Source organism: Podarcis gaigeae (assembly GCF_964106915.1).
Source record: "Podarcis gaigeae genome assembly, chromosome: 5".
Classification (NCBI taxonomy): domain Eukaryota; kingdom Metazoa; phylum Chordata; class Lepidosauria; order Squamata; family Lacertidae; genus Podarcis; species Podarcis gaigeae.
In genome coordinates this window covers 11541249-11568383 of record NC_139681.1, presented here as the reverse complement: position 1 = coordinate 11568383, position 27135 = coordinate 11541249, and the positions used below count along the sequence as shown (strand labels likewise).

General features: G+C 46.2%; 1 protein-coding gene across 11 annotated transcripts in view; it reads right to left on the bottom strand.

The window, feature by feature from the left end:
• Window positions 1-13789: 13789 nt before the first annotated feature.
• Window positions 13790-27135, bottom strand: part of CTBP1 (C-terminal binding protein 1) — a 64620-nt gene continuing 51274 nt past the window's right edge. For 6 of the 11 annotated variants that reach the window (XM_083738461.1, XM_083738456.1, XM_083738454.1 and 3 more), the window contains 6 exons: window positions 25835-26041; window positions 23799-24013; window positions 20617-20747; window positions 18204-18331; window positions 16671-16788; window positions 13790-14859 (listed from right to left, as the gene is read on the bottom strand). In XM_083738461.1, the coding sequence (XP_083594587.1) occupies window positions 14676-14859; window positions 16671-16788; window positions 18204-18331; window positions 20617-20747; window positions 23799-24013; window positions 25835-26041 (983 nt within the window). In that variant the 3' untranslated portion in view covers window positions 13790-14675. Of the gene's footprint in view, window positions 14863-16670; window positions 16789-18203; window positions 18332-20616; window positions 20748-23798; window positions 24014-25834; window positions 26042-27135 lie in introns of all 11 variants that reach the window. The other 5 variants (XM_083738457.1, XM_083738453.1, XM_083738460.1 and 2 more) reach the window with 1 other exon arrangement.

The window sequence follows — 27135 nt, the reverse complement described above, 5'->3', positions numbered from 1 at the left end:
AATAATAATTAATAGTTTTAGTATAAGAATTTTATAGGTGAATCGCTTGCCCATGTTGGCATGGAATGCATGGTGGGCAGGAAATAGGATCTCATTGTCTAGTCAGTGAGTGTCAGGCTTCGGGGAATTGGCTTCCTCCCTCGTGGCAGTAAATAAGAAGATCAAACAAAAGGAACGTCTTACCAGTTAGATTCTTTAATAATCACAGTGAGAGAGAAAAGAACACGTCTCCCTAGAAATGGCGGTGCTCCCAATTGAGGCTCACTCCCCCCCCCTTATTAACCTACGTGAGTCTTGTAATCTGAGTTTATACCCTCTGCACTTTCTGTTCTGAGACTTTCTGTGCTCTCCTTGACCTTGCGCTGAGCGGAGGAATGCTGTCCAGAGACTGTGTATCTGCTAACTCTCCCTCTCTTCCTGTGTTTCTTCTCCTAGCTGTTTCCCATCCAGTATTTCCCAGCTTCTGCCTTCTGAACTGTGCCCCTCTGCAAATTGCTGTTCCAAGACTATACTGTCCTCCTGCTCCTGGGAAGGTTTAGGATCGGGGGAGGGGGTGGCTCCCACCATTCTTCCTCAGTGCAGCCCTCCTCAGCACGGTCCCTGACAGTGACCCTGGGCCTAGCCCCACACCCTGCAGTTATGCACTTAACATCATCAGTTGTGTGTATCGGGTCCACTAGATGAGCAAGGACATTGGCCTGTGTACCTTTTCCTATGGAGGAACACCTAGATGCAAACAGTGGTATATGCATCAGGCCTGTTTATGTGCTGTTTATGTGCACAGCCACCAGGTGGTGAGACCAGCTGCTGCAACAAGCAAGCACAACTTGACTCCTTAAATAAATGCCCCAATCCATTATATTATTGCAAATGGAAATCTTTTTTTTAGTTTGCTGTTTCCATCATTATCAAAATGTAGTGATTTCCCATTTTCCTTATTGACTGGTACATGTGCAGAAGAAGGCAACCAAGATGATCGAGGGTCTGGAAATGAAACCTTATGAGGAATGGTTGAAGGAGCTGGGCATGTTTAGTTGGGTAAAGAATTGTGGCAAGAAAAATTGATGGACTATGCAGAACTGGCAAAACTGACGTACAAGCTACTGGACAAGGATAACTGTGACTTTAAAGATGAATGGGAACCCTTTACAAAGTATTTGAAGATGCAACAAAGCGAACTGGACTCCTTGGCAGGTTTTGAATAAACATTGACAAACTTTTTATTGATAATAATCAGCTAAAGAGTTTGAGGATCTATACAACTGTGTAACATGCAGAAAACAGCATTCTTAGAGAAACCAAAGACTGTAACTGAGGGAAGTCGGGGGGTGGGGTGGGGGTGGGTGGGTTTTGTGGGGGAGGGGGAGGGCGGAAAAATGGGGGGAAATAAGGACGATATGTTTCTGGATAATATGTTTTGTTTTAATTTTGAATAAAAAAAGTTTTAAAAAAGAAAAGAAAAGAAAAACGAAGAGGAAAAAAAGAAGGGGGGGGGGAGAAGCAGCTGGGCAGGTTTAGCCTGGAAGATTGGAGACTGAGAGGAGATACAATAGCTATCTTCAAATATCTAAGGGGCTGTCACATGGAAGATGGAGCAGCCTTAATTTCTCTTGCTCCAGAGAGTAGGACTCAAACCAATGGCTTCAAGTTACAAGAAAGGAGATTCTGACTAAACATCAGGAATAACTTCTGACGGTAAGAGCTGTTTGAAAGTGGAATGGAATCTCTTAGGGGGTTGTGGACTCTCCTTCCTTCAAGATTTTTAAGCAGAGGTTATATGGCCACCTGCAATCAATGCTTTAGCAGAGATTTCTGCATTGTAGGGAGTTGAACTATCAGGGGTCAGCAAACTCTTTCAGCAGGGGGCCGGTCCACTGTCCCTCAGACCTTGTGGGGGGGCCGGACTATATTTTGGAAAGAAGGAAAAAAGAACAAATTCCTATGCCCCACAAATAACCTAGAGATGCATTTTAAATAAAAGGACACATTCTACTCATGTAAGAACACCAGGCAGGCCCCACAAATAACCCAGAGATGCATTTTAAATAGAACAACGCATTCTACTCATGTAAAAACACGCTGATTCCTGGACCGTCCGCGGGCCGGATTTAGAAGGCGACTGGGCCGCATCTGGCCCCGGGCCTTAGTTTCCCTACCCATGAACTAGATGGCTCTTGCGGTCCCTTGCAACTCTATGATTAAGTGATTCTCTGATTCTATGACTGCAACCCTAACATGCTGACCTACAACAGTAGAAGATGTGCCATTTTTTTCCTGTCCTGTTGCTTTTGTGACAACCTTTGATTCAAGTGCATAAATGAATAAACATAAAAGGCAAAGAAGGGATTTCAGGGCTCCCAGTCATACTAGGAGAAAGAAAAGAAAATAAGAATAAAGAAAGAAAAAGATCCAACTTCAGCGGTTCTGGAAGGGCAGCTGACTGAACGAGCAAGGACTGGGTTTGCAGAAGGTGAAATCAGCTTTAATTTAAAAACATTGCCCCTTTTCTATTGCTGTGGCATCCCTTTCTGCTACAAGGTGAGCCACTGAAACTATGCGTAACGGTCTTAGTAAACCCAGGTAAACTTTATTCTGTGCAGCCGTGCCTTAAATGTTGCTGCTGGACTGTTTTTCTAATCATATACTAAGGAGGAGACGTTGTAAGTCTCTGAGCAGCGAAAGGCCAACTGGCAATTGTGTCCGGAGTAGGTTTCCAGAGCAAGATTCATCTTACAATTATGTCTTTAGTCAAGGATGGTTGCCCCAGGGGCCTCCAATGTGCTCTCCAGATGCAAATGACATTGAGAGCATTGCTGAGTGCTGAGGAGGTTTCACCTCTAAGTTCACTTTTTCATGCCATGAAAAACAGAGAAAAGCCTAGGTGGATTTTCCCCTAAAATACTTGAAAGAGGAGAGTGATTCCAGTCCAGGGAGAGAGTGACCTACTGAAATAATTTCCAAGCCATAGCAACAATCCACCTTTAAATGATAGGTGCTTTTCTGCTGGACATGTAACATGCTATACATTATTGTTGTTGTTGTTGTTGTTGTTATTGTTATTTAAAGAGTTTTTATACCACTCTTCAGCCAAGAAAGGCTTATGGGTCACAAAAGAAAGTCAGTCCCTGCCCTCAAGATTATAGCCATGACACAGAAGGAAAACAGATTGTGGAGGGAGTAAACAAGTTCTTAGTTACAGGTTTTATTTGTCTTTTGGTGTTTTTTTTTCATTTCTATATCACAAATGCACATGCAAATATATCTATGCAGTGCAGCACTCTGAACCTCAGACCAAAAGTACATAACAAATAAAGTCACAGTAAAATATATTAAAGAAACAGAAGTACAAAATGGGTCATCTGACAATATTATTAAAAACATTGTTTTTATAAGAAAGCTTGCTGGAACAATACAGTCTTAAGCTGGCACCTAAGGCTCATTATAGAGGGAATCAGCCCGATCCCATTAGGTGGAAAGAAACCAGTTCCACCACTGTTAAATGTGCCTCAGTGGCAGATCACAATTATCGGACAGGGCAGAGTGAATAAGGCAATCATTTGGGTACATAGAGCCAAGGTTGTTTAGGTCTTCATACTCGTATGTATAGCGGAGTACTATCAGCCAGTTGTCACTATCCGTCTGTCTCGGGAGACAACAACAACAACTTATTATTTATACCCCGCCCATCTGGCTGGGTTTCCCCAGCCACTCTGCGTGGCTTCGAACAAAACACTAAAATACAATGACCTATTAAACATTAAAAGCTTCCCTAAACAGAACTGCCTTCAGATGTCTTCTAATAGTTTGGTAGTTATTTATCTCTTTGACATCTGATGGGAGGGTGTTCCACAGGGCAGGGGCCACTACCGAGAAGGCCCTCTGCCTGGTTTCCTTGGCTTCTCATAGTGAGGGAACCGCCAGAAGGCCCTCGGTGCTGGACCTCAGTGTCTGGGCAGAACGATGGAGGACTGCGCCTTTGGTGGTAAAGTCAAACTGTTTTGAAGGTTGCAGTTCCTGTGGCTGTAGAGATTGATATGGGAGAGACAGGTTTTGTTGCAGCTGGTGAAGGTGTCTGGCTCTGCTGACGCAGGGTTTGTGTTGTGTTTGTGTTGCCAGCCTTCATGTCATGTTTGCAGATGTCTTGTGCAACACAGAGTTGGTCTGCCAACAGGCCTGAGGCCTGAACTCTCCATAGAGCACATCCTTGGGGTGCCAGCCGTCTTCCATTCTGTGTATATGACCAGCCAGTGTAGGCAGTGAGACAGGAGTGCCAACATGCTGGGCTTGGAAGAGCACATCTTTGTTTGAGACTCTGTCCTGCCATGTGATGCCCAAAATCTTCCTGACACAGCGCATGTAGAAAGCAATGAGATGTCATTCCTGCCGGTTGTAAATTGCCTGTGGCTCACTTCCATAAAGCAGCAAGTCTGGTAGACCTTCATCTTAGTATTGGACGTTAGTCTCCTGTTCTCCCATAACCTTTTAGAGAGCCAGTGCAGCTCCCACAACCCTGGTATTACATGTTGTCGGTGTCAGGATGCTGTCAGCGGCTCCCGGCTGGTTGCCCAGGAATTATAAAAACAAGGAAAAGTTTCTTACAGTCATTTTTTATTTCAATTGATACAGAGAGAGGCTATAGCAGCCTTCCTCAACCTCAGCCCTCCAGATGGCCTACAACTCCCATGATTCCTAGCTAGCAGGACCAGTGGTCAGGGATGCTGGGAGTTGTAGTCTCAAAACATCTGGAGGGCCGAGGCTGAGGAAGCCTGGGCTATAGCCTGTTGGATAATGGTGTTGTCCCGAGTGAATCACACCCCATCTCTCCCACTTCTTCATTCGTCATTCTTATCCTCTCCTCTACGGGTGCTGCTACGTGCCCTCTGTCTTTGAGCTCTTTACTCTCCTACTTTTAAGGCTCGCCGGGTCCTGGGAGATGGATGGTCTCGAATGCTTTCTAATGACAACGTGTCAGCTGGGTATTCTTCTGGCTCTCCCATGATTCCCTAACTTTCCCCCTCATCTGCCTCTGAGCTGTGACCGCCCCTCAAACCCCTGTTGTAAATCTATACTGTCTTCCTCTTCCTCCTCTCTGGGAGGGTCAGGATGGGGAGGCGGTCTCCCACTATTCTTCCTCATCTGGCCAATCCGGCAGTCGGTAGTCAATGCCTAACAGCAGTTGGACTTCTGCACCAGCTGCAGCTTCACATAGAATCACAGAATTGTAGAAATGGAAGAGACCCAAAGCGTCATCTGGTCACATCAATGTCTCCTTCAGGTCACCAGTGGGTTGAGCCCGTCATCAAGCTATCCCAGTCCAGTTGCAGTCATAACTGACAGACACACCAGTCGAAGCTGGTAATAATGCACACCAACCTCTGAGGTAATCTGAGCCACAAGCAACAAAGTTGAATAATAATTATATTACTTATACCATTCCCATCTGGCCGGGCCTCCCCAGCCACTCTGGGTGGCTTCCAACAGGATATTAAAAACACAATAAAAGTTCAAACATTAAAAACTTCCCTAAACAGGGCTGCCTTCAGATGTCGTCTAAAAGTCTGGTAGTTGTTTATTTCCTTGACACCTGGTGGGAGGGCGTTCCATAGGGCGGGTGCCACTACCAAGAAGGCCCTCTGCCTGGTTCCCTGTAACTTGGCTTCTCACAGCAAGGGAACCGCCAGAAGGCCCTCAGAGCTGGTCTTCAGTGTCCAGGCAGAACGATGGGGGGGGGGGTGGAGACGCTCCTTCACTTTGAACTGAGCTTGGAAACGTACAGGAGGAGTACAACCCTATCCTCTAATGACCAGCTGGGATAGAAAATTCAACCAGATAAGGCATCAAACATTGCTGGTTTCTCCGCAGGCCTGCCTGCCTTCCTCCGCTGCAGCCTGATGTAATGACTGCTGCCAGGCAACAGCTAACAAATAAAATATATGCCACTGTGGTGCTCAGTAATCAAGACCACTCGACTTCTGCAATGCACTTCAGCTCTCAGGGGGCAGACAAACTCAGGACTGCATTTCAGAATTAACTTCATGGCAAAGGAGTAACAACTCACATTATGTGTACACTGCATTTTACTTCTAGGTTAGGTGTAGAAGAGTCTGCATTCATGTCAACTCAGTTTGCATCACACAAAGAAACAGCTGAAACAGAGGCCGAAATCCCCTCATTGTGGGGTCTTTTACGACGTAAAAGTGTTCCCCAACCCCTGGGCCGCGGACCAGTGCCGGTCTGTAAGTCAATCACGAATGAAAATTCGCTATTGTTACACTGATGCTCCTCCTGGCCAATCAGGGAGCGGGTCCTCCCGTTTCCTGATTGGCCGAAAGGCAAACCTCACGCCATTGGCCGAGGAGGAGGCGCCACGGGAGGACCGAGAACTCGAGGTCGGAGACGCGGGGACTGAAGAGAAGCTGCCGTGAGATAAGTGCACGGGGGGGGGGGGGGGGACTCAGCACTATCAAACGGAAAGAGGAGCAGCAATGGTTTTATTAGCATGCCCTTTCATTCACCCAGGCCTATTGCACTTATTTAGGTCAAAAACTCCTGGGTTGAATGTGTTTGTGCGGGTTCAGGCATAAGTGCACGGAGGGGAGGCGGGGGTTCTCTGCTATTGAGGAGACTCAGCACTATGGCACAATGATCTCTGTATTGAAAGGGGGAGTGCTGGGGCATCTCTGTATTGAAATGGGCACGCCGGCTTCTCTGTGTTGAAAGGGGTACGCCGGCTTCTCTGTGTTGAAAGGGGCACGCCGGCTTCTCTGTGTTGAAAGGGGCACGCTGGCATCTCTGTGTTGAAAGGGGCACGCTGGCATCTCTGTATTGAAAGGGGCACGCTGGCATCTCTGTATTGAAAGGGGCACGCTAGCATCTCTGTGTTGAAAGGGGCACACTGGCATCTCTATTGAAAGGGGCACGCTGGCATCTCTGTGTTGAAAGGGGAACGCTGGCATCTCTGTATTGAAAGGGGGCACAGTCATCTTTTGTGATTTATATATATATTTCACAGTTATTTTGATACACTGGTCATATATTTAAAACACTGATCACATTTTTGCGTTGATAGTTTTTTGATTTACATTCGGATTTAGGTGACATCTGGAGCTGAGCGGTTGCAAGCAGCAGTGGAGTGAAGAGAAGGAGAAGGTATCACTCTTCTAGCTCTTCTATCTGTTCACCGGTACTCGTGTGTACTGACGTGTTATTGTGTCTGCTTTAACCCACAAATTAGCAAAAATGAGTATGAAACAGACAGCGTTAGAAAGTTTCCTTGGGAAGAAAAAAAGGCCCAGTGAACAAACTGAAGAAGAGCCTTCAACATCAAAGAAACATGCAACTTTTAACAGACAATACCACGAGTCCTATTTGAAATATGGATTTATCAGGACAGGTGATTCCCATGCATCAAAACCGCTCTGCATAGTTTGCGGCGAGAAGCTCTCTAATGAGGCAAAACTGCTTCGCCACTTGACCGCTGTGATGGGATAATGAGCTGCTTGTGCGTAAAGCTTGATCCCTCCAGGTTTTGGCTAGCCAGCCAACCTCTGTCTCTAACGGAGCCCCCAAAGCATGGCTCCGTCAGTCGCTGGTAGAATCCGACAGTGGGCATCTACGGAATCTATTCCAACATAAAAGTTCCTTGACGGAAACGCGTCGTCTGGATTCTCGGCGCGACAGTTTCCGGCGAGGAGTGGGGGTGCTTATGGGAGGATCTGAAACTCCTCCGCTGTTATTGCTGGAAGAGTCCCTGAGCCATGCCTCCATCTCTCTCTCCTTAAGACTTCCCGATTTCCCCCTACTGGTGCCTTCCTCCGCTGCTGACTCTCTCCTGCCTTCTGAGAGCCTCTCCACCTCCTGTCTTTCCGATGGCAGTTCCCTGACAACCGCCAAGCACCCTGGCATAAAAGACAAGCCCCTGGAGTATTTTGAAAGAAAAAAAAACGGGAGCACGAAGCACAGAAGATATTTATGAGGGCCACCACATCAATAAAGGAGAATGCACTGAGAGCATCATATTTGGTGGCTAACCGCATTGCTAAGGCTAAAAAGTCATTTACTATTGGTGAAGAATTGATCTTGCCCTCCACTAAAGACATTTGCCGTGAACTTCTAGGAGAGGCTGCTATGGAAAAGATAGCACATGTGCCTTTGTCAGCTAGCACTGTGACGAGGCGCATTGAGGAAATAGCCGAAGACATTGAGGCACAATTGTTGGAGAGGATTAATACATCACCGTGGTATGCACTCCAGGTTGACGAATCTACAGATATCGACAACAAGGCACTACTACTTGTTTATGTGCGATATCTATATCAGGAGGATGTGCATGAGGATTTGTTATGTGCACTATCTTTGCCAACCAACACCACAGGAGCAGAACTGTTCAAGTCACTGGATGGTTATATATCAGAAAAACTGAAACGGTACTTTTGTGTCAGCATATGCACAGACGGAGCTGCTGCCATGACTGGATGACTGTCTGGTTTAACTGCTTGTATTAAGGAGGTTGCACCTGAGAGTGAATCTATGCATTGTCTCATTCACAGGGAAATGCTGGCAAGCCGAAAAATGTCACCGGAATTTAACAGCGTATTGATGGATGTCGTTAAAGTTATTAACCACATCAAAGCACACGCACTTAACTCGCGCCTGTTTGAACAGCTTTGTGAGGAGATGGACGAAGAGTACAGATGCCTTCTCTTATACACAGAAATAAGATGGTTATCCAGAGGAAAATCGCTAACCAGAGTATTTGAATTACGAGAGCCATTGAAAAGATTTCTCTCAGAAAAGAAGTCACTGCTGGCAGCACATTTCAGTGACAAGGTATGGGTCGCAAAACTGGCTTACCTGTGTGACATATTCAGCCTGCTCAATGAACTGAATCTGGGCCTTCAGGGGAAAATAACAACTGTTTTCAAGTTGTCAGACAAAGTAGCTGCATTTAAAGCCAAACTGGAGTTGTGGGGACGGCACATGAACAGAGGCATTTTGGACATGTTTCAGACATTAGCAGGGATTGTAGGCGAGACTGAGCTTGAACATTCATTCTGCCAGTTGGTGCACGATCACCTGTCTTTGCTTTTAAAAGAGTTTGAGCGCTACTTCACAACCACAAAAGGCCCACGAACTGGTAAGGAATGGATCCGCAACCCATTTGCCAACAAATCAGGCGAATCTAGCATGTCTATGCAAGAAGAACTGCTGGAGATTGCAAATGACGGTGGCCTTAAAACTACGTTCAAGACAACAACTCTGCCGATGTTCTGGATTAAAGTCATTGAGGAATACCCTGAGATTGCCACCACAGCACTTAAATCCCTATTGCCATTTCCAACAACCTATCTGTGTGAAGCAGGGTTTTCTGCAGTGACAGCAACCAAAACAAAACAACGGAATAAACTGGACATAAGCAACACACTTCAGGTGTCATTGTCTATTACCCTCAGATGGAACCGTCTCGTTGCAAAGAAACAAGCTCAGGGTTCTCATTGATTTGGCATTCTAGTGAGTTAAATAAAATAAATCACTTTATATTCATTTTTTGGTGTAGCTGTATTTTATTTTGAAGGCATGTTTAAATACAATTAAATTAAAATTATTAAATCAAAACAGGCGGGACATGGAAAAATTATCAAACATTTACCGGTCCGCGGTGATAAAAAGGTTGGGGAGCACTGTTTTACGTCACCAGTTTTCTGTCTTAAGCAAAGAGCAGAGAAGTCCCAAATGGTGGTGGCTTTTATGCGTCATCCCGCAGGGCGATAGTTCATCCTCTTCCTTGCTTAGCTCAAATGAAACAGCTATGGCGATAATGTCCTGTGGAACTAAAACTATACTTTTTCAATTAAGGAAAAACAGAGGAAGAATCAGAGGAAGGGAATGCTGAGCTCTGCCTCTCTCACAAATTCCGTGTTTGTGAACACACGTCTGCTGGGAGGACAGTTTGTGTGAAGCACGAGCCGTTTCTGTGACAAAAGAGTGTGTGTCTTTTCCAGCAGCTGGAAATCACGGAGCCAGATGCGAATGCTGTGTGACTTGGCAACATGAACATTCGCGTACACATTCATAATTTTTAAATAAATAAAAAATATCCATTTTCAGGTTGCAGTCTTTGCATTTAATTCCCCCCCCCCATTACTGCTTGCTCTTTGGCAATTCATACACAATAAGAAGGTATCAGGGATGCGGGTGGTGCTGTAGGGACGCGGGTGGCGCTGTGGGTTAAACCACAGGGCCTAGAGCTTGCCGATCAGAAGGTTGGCGGTTCGAATCCCGGAGAAAGGGTGAGCTCCCGTTGCTCGGCCCCTGCTCCTGCCAACCTAGCAGTTTGAAAGCACGTCAAAGTGCAAGTAGATAAATAGGTACCACTCCGGCGGGAAGGTAAACGGTGTTTCCGTGTGCTGCTCTGGTTCGCCAGAAGCTGCTTCGTCATGCTGGCCACATGACCCGGAAGCTGTACTCCGGCTCCCTCAGCCAATAAAGCAAGATGAGCCGCAACCCCAGAGTCAGTCAGGACTGGACCTAATGGTCAGGGGTCCCTTTACCTTTACCATTAAGCAGGGATTAGTAATGGCATACTCAACACCATTCAGCGGGCCCAAGGCATTGTGCTGCTTAGACGATTTGTTGACTGCCTATGTCTTTAATATCCTCCTTTTCCTTGAATGCAGTTCCAGTCGTGGCGGAGGAAGGGGGTGCGGTGGGGGTGGGTTGCCCCAGGTGTCACCACAGAGGGGGTGACAACATGCCAGGGCGACACTCACTGCGGGGCTTGCAGCGCGCCCGAACCACGTGTCTCTCCTGGGAGTGACGCGGTGGCTTGAGTGCCTGCAGGCTCTGTGCTGCCCCAAACGGTCCGCCCGCCTTCACCCCAGCTGTAGGGCAGCTGAGTGGGAGGAGGAAGGCAGACTCCTCGGAGGCCCCACAGAGTGTGCTGCCTCGCTGGCCCCGCCCCAAGGATGGCTGCCCCACCCCTGGGCGCAGGGCAGGTGTGCCATCCTAGGCACCCGATCGGCTTGGTCCGCTGCTGGCACCCGTCTCAAAAGAATTGTGCAGTACTTTCTCACTTAGCCTTGATCGCTATCTTGATTGATGGTTGTCGTTGTTGTTGCTGCAGCCACACAAGCTGGGACAGGTTTACTCTTAACATACCGTATTTTTTGCTCTATATGACTCACTTTTTCCCTCCTAAAAAGTAAGGGGAAATGTGTGTGCGTCTTATGGAGCGAATGCAATGCAGGCTGCGCAGCTATCCCAGAAGCCAGAACAGCAAGAGGGATTGCTGCTTTCACTGCGCAGCGATTCCTCTTGCTGTTCCGGCTTCTGAGATTCAGAATTCCACCCCCCCTTGTTTTCCTCCTCCAAAAACTAGGTGCATCTTATGGTCTGGTGCGTCTTATAGAGCGAAAAATACAGTATCTTTAAGTTAAATGGGAAAGAAGAAAAATGCTTAAAGGTATCTAAAGAAGTACAAGGGTATGGAACACTTTCACATGTTGGTCTTTTTCTCCTTTAACAGTTAAGCCAGACCCTAGAAATTAGGTGATTTTGCTTCTCCCGCTCTGGAGGTGGGGAAATCTATCAAGCTTCCAAGACGTGCAAAATCACATCAGGACAGAAGAAAGGTTAGTCTCTCTTTTGTCAAGTTGCTAATGAACGATAAAAGTAAATCTGCCTTCTTGTCTCTATAGGTCTTGGGCATCGTAACATGCAAAATGCCGGCTGCAAAGAATATACTGTATTCTAATTATAGGTTGTGTGTCGCACCCCAAAATCAGATGATTTTGTAACATATCTCAGCATCAATACATTAATACAGTATTTTTGCCACCTAGTGGTAACTACCAGTAGCTTAGATATTTTTAGCATCTCCACCTTTACGGGAAACATAGGAAATATGTGGCAAGATCCTGCCAAAGTTCAGTATTTTTTTCAGACAAGCTTCAGGACCACCACACGATCCATCACTCAGAATCAAACGAAACCATTTCTTAGCTGACTCTGGGGTGTAATGATAACCAGTTCCACACTTCCTGATATAAAAGGACTAGTAGGGAGTGACTGGGTAGGGACGCGGGTGGCGCTGTGAGTTAAACCACAGAGTCTAGTACTTGCCGATCAGAAGGTCGGCGGTTCAAATCCCCGCAAGGGGGTGAGCTCTCATTGCTCGGTCCCTGGTCCTGCCAACCTAGCAGTTCGAAAGCACGTCAAACACGTCAAAGTGCAAGTAGATAAATAGGTACTGCTCCGGCGGGAAGGTAAACGGCGTTTCTGTGCGCTGCTCTGGTTTGCTAGAAGCGGCTTAGTCATGCTGGCCACATGACCCGGAAGCTGTACGCGTACAAACGCTGGCTCCCTCGGCCAATAAAGCAAGATGAGTGCCGGAACCCCAGAGTTGGTCCCGACTGGACCTAATGGTCAGGGGTCCCTTTACCTTAGGGAGTGACTGGGCTGCCTGGGGAATTTGTAGAAGGCAAAAGACATTTGAGGGTTTTGTTTTTTGTTTCCAACAGGTAGTATAATTTGTGAGTTTGGACTGGTCATGTCAAAAATCAGGTGGTGCTGTGCCAAACTCATGTTTCGGTTTGCCAACTTGAATCAAAATGGCACCTGGCATCCATGTGGCAACAAAGCCCTCTGCTACCCCCACTTTGGGTACCCGTCTGCAGAGTTTGGCCAAAGCGACATTTTGGTCTATCATCTTGGTTCAAAACGGGTCCAGTGTCCAAATGCTTGCCACCCCCAACTTGGGGACCCTTGTGCCAAACCTGGTGACAATATATTGAGAGGCGGTTGAACCTATGACCGAAAACGGGCAAAGTCACACCAAAGTGACGTTTGGGGCCGCCATCTTGACACAAAATGGCACCATGCATAGAAATGGTGATGAACCCTGAGCTGAGTTTGCTGGCAATATATTGAGAGGCAGCCAAAGCCTGTAGAAAATAAGACAGGCAGGCAGACAAGCTGCTTTCCAAATATGTAGTAGATTGTCTGAAATCTAAATAATCTGGAGGGATGAGGGTTAAGAGGGAGTTAGGAAAGGGAGGGACAAAGCCATAATGCGAAAATGTGGAAGCCATCATTTAATCAAAAGATAGGAATGTAATTATGAGATCTAAGGGGAAGAAGAAGAAAAATGAAAATTTATGGGCATCAGCAGAGCATATTCAAAACCCAACAGTATTGCAGGTTGCTCCTTTTGCAGAAAATACTGTAAAATAAAGAGTGATCCTTTCACCAGGTTTTTACTTCACCATAATTTGCTTCAGTGGCTGATTGAGGTGAAGAAAGGATGGCAGGGAAGAGTGTATGAAATATGAAAATATTTCCAGTAGGATTGTGTTCCATATTTAATGCTCTTTCAAAACCAAAACTTTATGTCCCAAGATGTAAGAAAACCGATTCGCGTAGTTGGAAAAAATGAAACGAAAGCTGTTCTTTTCCAATACATCATTTCCAGCTTTCCAGTCAGTAAAAACAGGGATGTAGAAGCAGTCTTTTTCCATTTGCTGTTAGATTTCAGCTTCCGTTTTCCTTAAGCATTGACAACGGCTGCAAAGTACGGGGAGTCCGAGCTAAAGACCAAACATATTCCTATCCTTGCTGTAAATTACTGTATTTAAAAGAACTGCATTTAATGATGTTGTTGTTCTTCTGAGAAAGCATTACAACAATCAGAGGAAGATAAACCTAGGCGTGAAGTATCCCTTAATCCTCATAAAAGATGAACAATCACGCAGAAATAAATATGTATATATACATATATATGGTGCACAGGGTATTTGTTTGGAATTTTTATTTCTTGAAAATAATAATTCATACAAATGGACACAGTCACAAACATGATTTTAACCCAAAATATTGCTAGCCTACCACATTACCAGGAAGGAATCCATGTAGGCAATGAAATGCAGCTACTTTTCAGTAGTCTAGTGCCTCTCTCAATCTCTCTCTCTGCATCCCACCAATAATATATATTAACCGGTGACAAAAAGCATAATGCTCGTTTATAAAAAAAACTTTATTTTGCACCTCAAAATCTCTTTGAAATGTCTTCATTCTGAAATAAGGGGAATTTGTGCCGAAATTAGGAGAAACTGTTTTTACTTTATTAAATTATTCTAAAAAAATAAGACAAGAAGGTAGAAAAAACAATGCACTGCGTGGCATAGAAAGAAAAATGGGAAAAATCGTTGTCCTGAGAAGTTCACCAACTGCTTCGCTTTTAGGCATTTTTAAACATATAAAAAAAAAAGGATCCCAAATCTCAAAAATGGTTTGTCGAATGCCTCCCTTATATATATATTTTTTTCTTGTTGACAACTAAGCAAACAAACCCTTGTTAATGTTCTAAAAACTGTACACAGACAAGTACATTCATGATATAATTAAACTACTAACTTCTCTGGCTTAACAAAGAACCCATAGGACACAGAAACAGTGAGTCAGGTCACTGAACAGGGACAAACTACATTTTTATATGGAGGAATAAAGTTTTCAAATCTTTCATCTCCCACCATTTCTCGTTATACTGCATTTTGGACCACTTTCTAAAACATAATATGGCCTCCTCTCTGTATGTTCATGATTTTGCATCTATTCAAAGTCCAATCGGTTTTCCGCACGCTTTCCACAGTTGCCCGTGCTGGGAATGATGTTTTCTTAGGCTACAACTGGTCGTTAGGGTGGTCTCTATCAGCTTCCGGTTTGACTGTCTGGCCCGGAGAAGGAGCGTGGGGAGGGTGGGCGACAGGAGGAAGCCCATGCGATAAGGACATGGCGTTGGGGACTATTCCTTCTACGGCGGTAGGTAGGCCAGGTGGAGCCACGCTGACGACCCCGGGAGGATACCTGCTGAGAGAAAGGAGAGCACGCGTCAGAGATCAGTTGAGACCCAGTGTGACTTTTTATTTTATTTTATTGTGCGTGTGGGTGAAGAAGCTTTCCTACAAAATTTAAGGAAGAGTACCGTATTTTTCGCCCTATAGGACGCACTTTTCCCCCTCCAAAAATGAAGGGGAAATGTGTGTGCGTCCTATGGGGCAAATGCAGGCTTTCGCTGAAGCCTGGAGAGCGAGAGGAGTCGGTGTGCACCGACCCCTCTCGCTCTCCAGGCTTCGCGGACCTCTCCTCAAGCAGCGGGAGCACTCCCGCTGCTTGCGGAGAGTTGCCTGCATGCCGAAGCCTGCGCGCACTGAGCTCAGTGCGTCCAGGCTTCGCGGACCTTTCCCACGGCTTGCAGAGAGCTGCCTGTGTGGGGGCTGGGGTTGGGGGAAGCTTGGGCCTCCCCCCCCCCAGCCCCGCGCCTGGGGGGGGGAAATAATTTTTTCCCCTTTATTTCCCCCCCCCAAAAAAAATTAGGTGCGCCTTATGGGACGGTGCGTCCTATAGGGCGAAAAATACGGTAACTTGTAGCACAGGGACGCGGGTGGCGCTGTGGGTTAAACCACAGAGCCTAGAGCTTGCTGATCAGAAGGTCGGCGGTTTGAATCCCCGCGACGGGGTGAGCTCCCATTGCTCAGTCCCTGCTCCTGCCAACCTAGCAGTTCGAAAGCACGTCAAAGTGCAAGTAGATAAATAAGTATCGCTCCAGCGGGAAGGTAAACGGCGTTTCCGGGTGCTGCTCTGGTTTGCCAGAAGCGGCTTAGTCATGCTGGCCCATGACCCGCAAAAACTCTGCGGGCAAACGCCGTCTCCCACGGCCAATATAGCAAGATGAGCGCCGCAATCCCAGAGTCGGTCATGACTGGACCTTATGGTCAGGGGTCCCTTTACCTTTAACTTGTAGCACATGACAACTGTTGTCTAAGGCATATCTATTGACCTGGAAGTCAGATTCATTGACTGCATGAACATGAACAAAAGATCTCCAACCGGCAACTTTTAAGCTTTTAATCAGAAATGAAATCTTGCAAAGGAGTGCAACTGTGTACATAGGTAGCCAGAAGTAGAAATCCCATTAAAAAAGGAAAAAGTAGCTTAATACCACATTTAATAGCTCGCTTACTAAAGGAGGGCTGTTAACTATTCTGACACTCTTGCAGATAACGTTGCTGCCTCTCGGGGGTGGGGGAGGTTATGGAGTGTCCCCCCCCCAAATTTAGCAGCAACTACATGGGAGATCAGTCACTAGAGCATGAGGAGGCAAACTAAGGCCTGAGGGCCAGATTCGGTCCAATCGCCTTCCAAATCCGGCCCACGGACGGTCCAGGAATCAGCGTGTTTTTACATGAGTAGAATGTGTCCTTTTATTTAAAATGCATCTCTGGGTTATTTGTGGGGCATAGGAATTCGTTCATTTTTTTTTCTTTTCCAAAATATAGTCCGGCCCCCCACAAGGTCTGAGGAACAGTGGACCAGCCCCCTGCTGAAAAGTTTGCAGACCCCTGCACTAGAGCATCCCCCAATAAAATCTGGTTATTGTGGAGTACCAGCTGCCCCACCCCCCACATGTCCACAAGAGATTTGGAAGTTATAGCAATAGCATTTGATGGGAGTGGCATTTGACTCAAAATGTTAAAACCTTTTGAATCTCTTCTCCCCGAGTTGACGCCTCACAATGACACCTCACCATCAGCATGTCAACAGATATACATAGTGGATACTGTCTAGAGCCGGCAAAAGGGAACGCCATTAAACTGCCTGCGAGAGAACCTTCTTACCTGTATGCAGCGCCATTGAGCTCTGGGTGAACAACTCCTGGGTCCATGCTGGCCCAATGTGTAGCTGCAGTCAAATGTTCTTTGTTGACACAGTTCCTCAGGTTGTCTGGAATGCGACCTAGCCAGACAGTTAAATATTGCAGCGTAAGTAAACTTCGCATGTGCAAATAACGTCAGGTTAAAAATAAAATGCTCGCGAATGTGCGCGACACATTAATAATGGCCGTTTTTCATTGGCTGTTATCAGTTCACCCGGTATGCCCCACGGAGAGCCTGAAGGTCCATAAATAGCAACACCCTAGAGGTCCCGGGCCCTAAGGAAGTTAGATTAGCTTCAACCAGAGCCAGGGCCTTTTCTACACTGGCTCCGGCCTGGTGGAACAGTCTGTCTCATGAGACCAGGGCCCTGCAGGATCTGATTTCTTTCCGCAGGGCCTGTAAGACAGAGTTGTTCCGCCTGGCCTTTGGCTTGGAGCCAATTTTATTCTCTCCCCCTCTTTCTTTTTCCTTTTCTCCTCCTGTGATGAGGCTGCATTTTAATATTTTTATGTTTCAATATTTTAATGTTGTATTTTAATTTTGTTTTTAAGTTGTATTCATTCAACTTGTTTTTATTATTGCTTGTTAGCCGCCCTGAGCCCGGCCTTGGCTGGGGAGGGTGAGGTATAAATAAAAATTATTATTATTATTATTATTATTATTATTATTATTATTATTTGGCAAGTTCTCTCCTTCGTTTGATATTAATCGCTATGAAGTGGTACCTTGAGTTACAAATGCCTCAGGTGACAAATGCCGCTAACCTGGAAGAGTTACCTAAAGTTGAGAACTTTATCCCAGGATAAGAACGAAAATCGTGTACCAGCGGCGCACGAACAGCAAGAGGCCACATTAGCGAAAGCACACCTCTGGTTAAGAACAGTTTCAGGTTAAGAACGGACCTCCGGAACGTTTGTAACTAGAGGTACCCACTGTAATACACCTAGGATCAGGTGTGCACCTGGTCCACACCACCTCCCGCAACAAAATGACCCCACACAACCTGACTTTGGTGAGGCTCCACCAGCTTTGTAACCGCAGCGGTGTTCAGTTCCCATTCAGAGTCGTGCTTAAAAGTCAACGTTCGCAAAGTTAGTACTGCCACACTTAGCAATTGTTATTCCGAGCCAGTTTGGTGTCCTTTGTACAGTGGTACCTCGGGTTACATACGCTTCAGGTGACATACGCTTCAGGTTACAGACTCCGCTAACCCAGAAATAGTGCTTCAGGTTAAGAACTTTGCTTCAGGATGAGAACAGAAATCGTGCTCCGGCAGCGCAGCAGCAGCAGGAGGCCCCATTAGCTAAAGTGGTGCTTCAGGTTAAGAACAGTTTCAGGTTAAGTACGGACCTCCGGAATGAATTAAGTACTTAACCCGAGGTACCACTGTACTACTGATGTTCTACATACAGAAGAACGGCATGCTCTGTTAAGCCAAAGGAACAGTCAGTAAAACAGTCGGTAAAAGAACACTGAGGGGAACATGGCTGGCACCTGTGATAGCTTTCCGGATCTCTCGGGCTGCTTCTTCCCGCATCTCTATTGAGGCCTGCTCACTGTACCACGCAGCATGGGGGGTACAGATCAGATTTGGCGCATCCTTCAGGGGACCCTGACTAAAGCTGAGAGAAAAAGTAAAGAAAGGTATCATATACTGTACATCTTATACTGTAATTAATCATCATCATCATCTTCCTGAACAGAGGCTTTTGTGTGTTTATTAGGAATAAGTATAAAAAGGTAAAGGGACCCCTGACAGTTAAGTCCAGTCATGACCGACTCTGGGGTTGCGGCGCTCATCTTGCTCTATAGGCCAAGGGAGCCGGCGTTTGTCCACAGACAGCTTCCAAGTCATGTGGCCAGCATGACTAAGCCGCTTCTGGCGAACCAGAGCAGTGCACGGAAACGCCGTTGACCTTCCCGCCAGAGTGGTACCTATTTATCTACTTGCACTTTGACATGCTTTCAAACTGCTAGGTTGGCAGGAGCAGGGACCGAGCAACGGGAGCTCACTCTGTGGCGGGGATTCGAACCGCCGACCTTCTGATCGGCAAGTCCCAGGCTCTGTGGTTTAACCCACAGCGCCACCCGCGTCCCCAAGAATAAGTATACACAGCCAGAAATGAACGGCAAACACCCACGACTTCCATTTCTCAACAGCACAGCCAGTGCTGAGGACAATGGGAACAACAACATGTGCATTTGAGGAAACAGTATTGAGACGGGGTTTGAAAGCCCAGAGTAGATGCTTCCTTAGAGTTCGCTGGAGGAAGATATATGTAATAAAACAGTAAGACAGCCATTTGCCTAGATATACAGAGAAGTACCGTATTTTTTGCTATATAAGACTCACTTTTTCCCTCCTAAAAAGTAAGGGGAAATGTGTGTGCATCTTATGGAGCAAATGCAGGCGGGCGGCTCTGCTCAGCGCTCCCTTTAAAGAGCCACGTGGAGCATGTGTGCGGCTCTTGGGGGCTTTTCCCTGAGGAGGGAGGAGGGCAGCCCTGGACTTAATGGCCAGGAGTCCCTTTACCTTTATCTTTTATTATGTGTGCTATTAGTTATATCGATGCCTGGTTATTTAGCATAATTACCGTATTTTTTGCTCTATAAGACTCACTTTTCCCCTCCTAAAAAGTAAGGGGAAATGTGTGTGCGTCTTATGGAGCGAATGCAGGCTGCGCGGCTATCCCAGAAGCCAGAACAGCAAGAGAGATTGCTGCTTTCACTGCGCAGCGATCCCTCTTGCTGTTCTGGCTTCTGAGATTCAGAATATTTTTTTTCTTCTTTTCCTCCTCCAAAAACTAGGTGCGTCTTGTGGTCTGGTGCGTCTTATAGAGCGAAAAATACGGTATTTGTGGTAAACTCTGGGGAGAGTTAGTTCTGGAGTTGCTGGTTCTGTGGTAATATGAGAGGAACATTTGAACAGCTTCTCCCTGCCTTCATATCAAGTCTCAACCAGGTCAATATCTTGGCACCCCAAACAGATTTTGAAAGTATGATTGAGCTGTATACTGGCGTGGGTGGAAAGGGATCAAACAGCATCTCTGAAGTATCTGTTCCTCACGACCTCACTGCTGACTGAATCCATGGAAGCTATCAAGGTGTTGTCTAAACTTTTGTGTGGAGCTGTTAGGTGCTCACGCATCATCCAAAAACACTAACAGTATCTCAGAGCCCTGCAGGACAGAGAATATGGATGGAGGACAGGCCAAGCAGTCAGACGGGTACGTATTTTTGCTACGAAATACACCTTTTACCCTTGGAAGATTGTGTAGAACCATTAATTTCCTACTAATCATTAGCCAAGGGCGAGTTGAAGCTGCTGCTACTCGAACCAGTGGGCCAAAGGTGAGCAAAGACTGGTCACCAGGGGCACATAATTGATATTTTCTTTTTAATAAATAGCAGGAAACAACATATTCTGAGTCACTGCATATTCTGATAATAATCCAGAGATGCAAGTATAGGAGACACTTGGAACACTCTAGGAAGGACCAGAAAATCTTCATTTGGAAGGTGGTGTTGTGGGTTAAACCACAGAGCCTAGGACTTGCTGATCAGAAGGTCGGCGGTTTGAATCCCCGCGATGGGGTGAGCTCCCGTTGCTCGGTCCCCGCTCCTGCCAATCTAGCAGTTCGAAAGCACACCAGTGCAAGTAGATAAATAGGTACCACTCTGGCAGGAAGGTAAACGGCGTTTCCATGCGCTGCTCTGGTTCGCCAGAAGTGGCTTAGTCATGCTGACCACATGACCCGGAAGCTGTACGCCAGCTCCCTCAGCCAATAAAGTGAGATGAGCGCCGCAACCCCAGAGTCGGTCACGACTGGACCTAATGGTCAGGGGTCCCTTTACATTTTATTTTTGTTTAGCAATAGAACAGGCACTAAACAGGAAACCGAATCACCTGAATGGTTCTGACTCATGTACGTCCAAGGCTGCCCCTCGTATCCTTCCTTCCTTCAGGGCCTGTGCAAGTGCTTTTTCATCTACTAGCCCTCCTCGAGCCATGTTCACAAGGAAGGCTCCCTGTCGCATCTGCGGGAAGTTAAAATGCCAAGATTAAAAACGCACGAAATAAAGTTGATGTTAGTAGAGGAACCAGCCGTCATTGGAACAGCCTACACCCAAAAGTGGACCACTCGCCTTACTAGACGCTGGAAAAATGCTACAAAAATCTTCTTATAAACCAAGCTTAAAAGGTGAAAATAGCCAAGCAAAACTGCATCTTTATCATGGTTAAACTGAACAAGGCCCGGGGGGGTGAGGAGTAGGAGCATCAAACAGATTATTTTTTGCATTTGATAGATGTTTAAATGCTATAATGTAGCCAGTGTGGTGTAGTGGTTAAGAGCGGTGGACTTGTAATCTGGTGAACCGGGTTCAATTCCCCGCTCCTCCACATGCAGCTGCTGGGTGACCTTGGGCTATTCACACTGCTCTGAAGTCTCTCAGCCCCACTCACCTCGCAGAGTGTTTGTTGTGGGGGAGGAAGGGAAAGGAGAATGTTAGCTGCTTTGAGACTCCTTCGGGTAGTGATAACACGGGATATCAAATCCAAACTCTTCTTCTCTGCCTAAGGCAATACTGAAAGCAAACCTTAAAAATATGGGCAGTTTGATGCTTTAAAAATACTTTCCGTCTAGTTAACAGGACTTTTAAAATGTGTGCCCTGTTGTACTGCACTGAAGTCAGATGACAATTTATGAAATTTAAGACTGAATCGCTGAAAGGCACTGCCGTGGCTTTGGAGAAAGTGCACAGGCTGTTTCCTCTACCTTTCACAAGAAACTGAACCGATTTACTGCAAAAAAACAACATTTTTTAAGGTAAAGTGAATAGAAATTACTAAAAACGAGACGTGTGAAAACAAGCACCCATTAGCAAACAAAATGTGTTTGCTTACTGAGGCAACAATGTAATTTTCTACTTGCCTTAACATATCAATGGAAACACTTAAAAGTTGTACCAAGTAGAACAGCACAGCTGTCGACATAAAAATAAGCGACATATTAATAACTTATCAGAACACCTTTGCATTCCAAGATCCTTTAGGAAAGCGGAAATATTTAATAAATTATAAAACTGACACAGACAATTGTAGCTTTCAGTAATACGCTTATGTCAATTTCCTGTTTCATCAAGAAGTTTCACGGCTTTCAGAAACTTGCAAGCAAACATATCCATAAAACTATGTTAATGTGATTCAACAAATGGCCAGCCCATAATGTTGAGATTTCTTGCTTGCTGAAACCCAATTAACTTGAAACCCAGAAAGCTGTAGAAACCAGTTTATGTGAAGCGTATGACTAGATAAAAGACAAATCATGAACTGCCTCAACAGAGAATCCATAGAATTAGCTGCGCAGCAAATTCTGCTGGTTGCAATAAAGAAAAGAAAAGGTTTATGGCACCTTAAAGATCAGAACATTCATTCATACCAACATTTCTGCAGCACAGAATTGACACTGTAATTAATATAAAAAAAGAATAAAACGACAATTTGAAGTACCTCATATGATTGCAGGAGCAGCAAGATAGCAACAGGTTAACTAATGCCTTTATATTTCTTTATCTGACATCCTGGCTCTGTCCCACGGGCTCAAGACATCTCAGAGCAGCTTTTCTAAATGTTAATACCCCGTTTTCTGGGAATCAAAGCACAACTCTAAAAATCCGTGGAAAAACTAATGTGCCCTGAAAATGCCTGCTAAGATCAAGGTGGTTTTGCAACCTGCCTAAATAGAGGTTGCCTGTGGCTATTCCATATTCTGTTCATCACAGCTGAAAAGCCCTTCTGCCCAGTCGCCAGACCTCTTAAAGCGGGGGGGGGGGGGGGGGACCCAGAAATGGATTGAATTCTCATGTTCTCGTGCAGGTTCACAGATGAAAAAGAGATTATTGGAATTATTGCAGCACAAGCTTCCATGAACTAGCTGCCAATACATCAGGTGCATGGTCTGATCACCAAACCTCAGAGAAGTGGCTGCATAATACAACAATTGTTGTTGTTGTTGTTGTTGTTGTTGTTGTTGTTGAGTCGTTTAGTCGTGTCCGACTCTTCGTGACCCCATGGACCAGAGCACGCCAGGCACTCCTGTCTTCCACTGCCTCCCGCAGTTTGGTCAAACTCATGCTGGCAGCTTCGAGAACACTGCCCAACCATCTCGTCCTCTGTTGTCCCCTTCTTCTTGTGCCCTCCATCTTTCCCAACATCAGGGTCTTTTCCAGGGAGTCTTCTCTTCTCATGAGGTGGCCAAAGTATTGGAGCCTCAGCTTCAGGATCTGTCCATCCAGTGAACACTCAGGGCTGATTTCCTTCAGAATGGATCGGTTTGATCTTCTTGCAGTCCATGGGACTCTCAAGAGTCTCCTCCAGCACCATAATTCAAAAGCATCAATTCTTCAGCGATCAGCCTTCTTTATGGTCCAGCTCTCACTTCCATACATCACTACTGGGAAAACCATGGCTTTAACTATACGGACCTTCGTTGGCAAGGGGATGTATCTGGTTTTTAAGAAATGGTTGTTTTGATTGGCAAGCATCCACTTCTGATAATGTAAGTTCAATAAAGTTACGGCTGTAAATGGAATGGGTGATCTGCAAACGTTTCTGTTGAAAGTCCAAAATTATTTCAAGTTCTCTCCTCCGCCAGTAGCCTGGCAAATAAACTGGGATGGGAACGCTTGTGAGTATTAGCACTGAACACAAGGGGGCAGTAGCCACTTAATCTACGAATTGAGATGTGCAGAAATTTTATCGGAAGACAACTTTTCGGTTCACGAGTAAACAAAGATCCACATGATTAAACTGCAGTGGTAGGATGTGACATTTCTTCACCAAGTAGAACCTATTAATAGGACAGACGGCAGACAAAATTGATACCTGGTTGCCTGGCAGAACCGCTCGCCTCTCAATATACACTGTCACAATATATCTGCAATATATCTGCAAGTAAGTAAGTAAGTAAGTAAGTAAGTAAGTAAGTAAGTATCTCTAAGGCGATGTTTGTGAAGTTCTTAGAACACACAAAAATTGCTTTGTAAATGTTAACTCTTAACGTCACTGTGACGTTATCCGAAACGTACCTGTTTAATGGTGAAGTCGTTAATAAGGTGATGGTTGTGTTCGTTTAGGCTGCAGTGAAGGGTGACGCAGTCGCTGTGGAACAACAAATCCTGCAAAGTCGTCACCCGCTGAAGTCCAAGAGCGCGTTCCATGCCATCTGAGAGGTACGGGTCGTAGAAAATGACATTGAAGCCGAAGGCTTTTGCACGTAGTGCAACCGCTTGGCCAACTCGTCCTGCGGGGAGGGAGAGAATTTGTTTTGTCTTACAACAAATATTGTTGAGGCAGGTATAAAGCAACCCACCCATTCATGCAGATGGGGCTTGGATGCAATGTTAAACTACCGTATTTTTCGCTCTATAAGATGCACCAGACCACAAAACGCACCTAGTTCTTTGGAGAAGGAAAACAAGGAAAAAAATATTCTGAATCTCAGAAGCCAGAAGAGCAAGAGGGATCGCTGCGCAGCGAAAGCAGCAATCCCTCTTGCTGTTCTGGCTTCTGGGATAGCTGCACAGCCTGCATTCGCTCCATTAGACGCACACACATTTCCCCTTACTTTTTAGGAGGGAAAAAGTGAGTCTTATAAGGAAAAGGTTTTGCTTCTGCTTTCAATTAACCATGGTTTATTATCATCATCCCCAAAGCTGGATCTTAAATATGGTTTAGGACAGTGTTCTTCGATTGTGGGTCCCACCTGAGGGTAAGCTGGCCGAGGATATTGTCCAACAACATCTGGCTGAAGAACACTGGTTTAGCAGAATCGTAAACCAGGGTTTGACGTTTGCTTCTTTCCCTAAACCATAGTTAAGAATATCCAGTTTATCTGGGTCCAAGGATAACACGTGGACATAATTAGTTGGAAGTGGAAGCAAACCCTTCTCATCTACTCCTCCTCATGGTTGCAGCGGAAGAAGAGACGGGAGCTCACAAACCAGAGGGCCATTCGTATTATGCTAAGCCATAGTTTAGTGTTACGTCAGAATGAGGTCACAGAGTACGTACACAGTAGTCCAACTTAAAGAGTTCTAATGAAACATAGGGGCAGGGAATGGAGAAGAGAAATTTCCAGTTCCATGAGGAAAACATCGCTGTTACTCTTCCACCCCTCCCCAAACTTAGTGTAGACTTTTGCCCACTATGGTTCAACAAACTTATTTCTGCTACAGAGTGACAGGGCGGTTCTGGAATACATTTTAGAAATGAACTACTGAGCAAAATGAGACGCGGGTGGTGCTGTGGGTTAAACCACAGAGCCTAGGACTTGCTGAACAGAAGGTTGGTGGTTCGAAACCCCGCAACGGGGTGAGCTCCCGTTGCTCGGTCCCTGCTCCTGCCAACCTAGCAGTTCGTGTGTGCAAGTAGATAAATAGGCTACAAGTGCAAGTAGATAAATAGGTACCGCTCCGGCGGGAAGGTAAACGGCGTTTCCGTGCGCTGCTCTGGTTCGCCAGAAGTGGCTTAGTCATGCTGGCCACATGACCCGGAAGCTGTACGCCGGCTCCCTCGGCCTATAGAGTGATATGAGCGCTGCAACCCCAGAGTCGTCCGCAACTGGACCTAATGGTCAGGGGTCCCTTTACCTTACTGAGCAAAATACAGTGGTACCTCGGTTTACGAACTTACTCCATTCCTGAAGTCTGTTCTTAAACTGAATCCGTTCTTAAACCGAGGCGCACTTTCCCTAATGAGGCCTCCCGCCGCCGGTGCCTTTCCACAGTTCGGTTTCCGTTTGTAGACCAAGGTAAAGTTGGCAAACCAGGACACTACTTCCGGTTTTGCGGAGTTCGTAAACCGAATCATTCATAAACAGGACTATTCTTAAACTGAGGTACCACTGTAGAGGGGTAGATACCTGGTCTTGGTAACGCAGACAATAGGTTTGGAACATCTTAGGGCACTAGCTAACCTAGGGCAGCGATTCTAAATAGGATACCCTCATCCCTAGCAGTTTGTTAGGGTCCCGATTAGCTTAAGCCACAACAGTGGATGCATTTAAATAACAAACAGACTTTATCCGCAAAGAGCAGACAGCAGGACAATAGGTTTAGCCTACCTAACCCAATAATGCCCAGGGTCTCCCCTCGGATTCTTGCAGCCCCAGAAGCCACTTCCCGGATTTGCTCCACGCTCTGCACCCTCGTGCCTTCTCGCAAGGCCTGATGAAGCCAGGTGGTTCGTCTGTACAGGTTCAAGATGTGGCACATTGTAGAGTCTGCTGTCTCTTCCACGGATGCAGCCGGAACATTGCACACTGCAATCCCTTAAATAATAATAAAACACACAATGTGTTGAATCCTGGGGTGGCTCCAGAATGCCACGGAATCCCCCCCCCCCCCAGCATCTTTATGAATTCAACCAGCCCCTGGCCCTCAGAGATGTTTGGAAAGACATATACTATTAAGCACCTAAAGCAGGCATAGGCAAACTCGGCCCTCCAGCTGTTTCGGGACTACAATTCCCATCATCCCTGACCACTGGTCCAGTTAGCTAAGGATGATGGGAGTTGCAGTCCCAAAACAGCTGGAGGGCCGAGTTTTCCTATGCCTGACCTAAAGCAAAACTATGCACCTTTCCAACGATTAAAAAATGGACAGCCCCCACCTGATGCTTCAACCATCTAAAACAAGTCATGCATCAGAAAAGCGTAAGAGAAATAAGAGGGGTTGCGGAATAAACTCTTGCTTTGGGTAGGGGAGGGGAGAGTGGAGCCAGTTGCTCCAGGGATGGGACCAAGGCTCAGTTGACAGAATTTAGTTTCTAGGATGCTCCAAGGTTGTGATCAGGTGTAGCTGACCTGTGGTCCTCCAGACCAGGGCTGGCACCAATGGTCAGCATGCTCAGCCACCTGCTGAGGGCTCAAGAACCCTCCATGACGTGGGGCGGTGAGGAGCTGGGAGTCATGGAGGTGGATGGGAGGTGGCATGGAAGATGCCTTGACCAAGAGCCCTTCAAAACCCAGAGCCAACACTGCTCCAGATCATAGAATTTGGAAGGGACCACAAAGATCACTTAGTTCAATCCCCCAGAGTGCAAGAATCTTTTGCCCAATGTGGGGCTCGAATCTACAGCCCTGGGTTAAGAATCTCATGCTCGGCCCTGTATACCTGAAGGACTGTCTCCACCCCCATCATTCTGCCCAGACACTGAGGTCTAGCACCGAGGGCCTTCTGGAAGTTCCCTCACTGCAAGAAGCCATGTTACAGGGAACCAGGCAGAGGGCCTTCTCGGTGGTGGCACCCACCCTGTGGAACGCCCTCCCAGCAGATGTCAAAGAGAAGAACCACTACCAGACTTTTAGAAGACATCTGAAGGCAGCCCTGTTTAGGGAAGCTTTTAATGCTTAATAGGTTATTG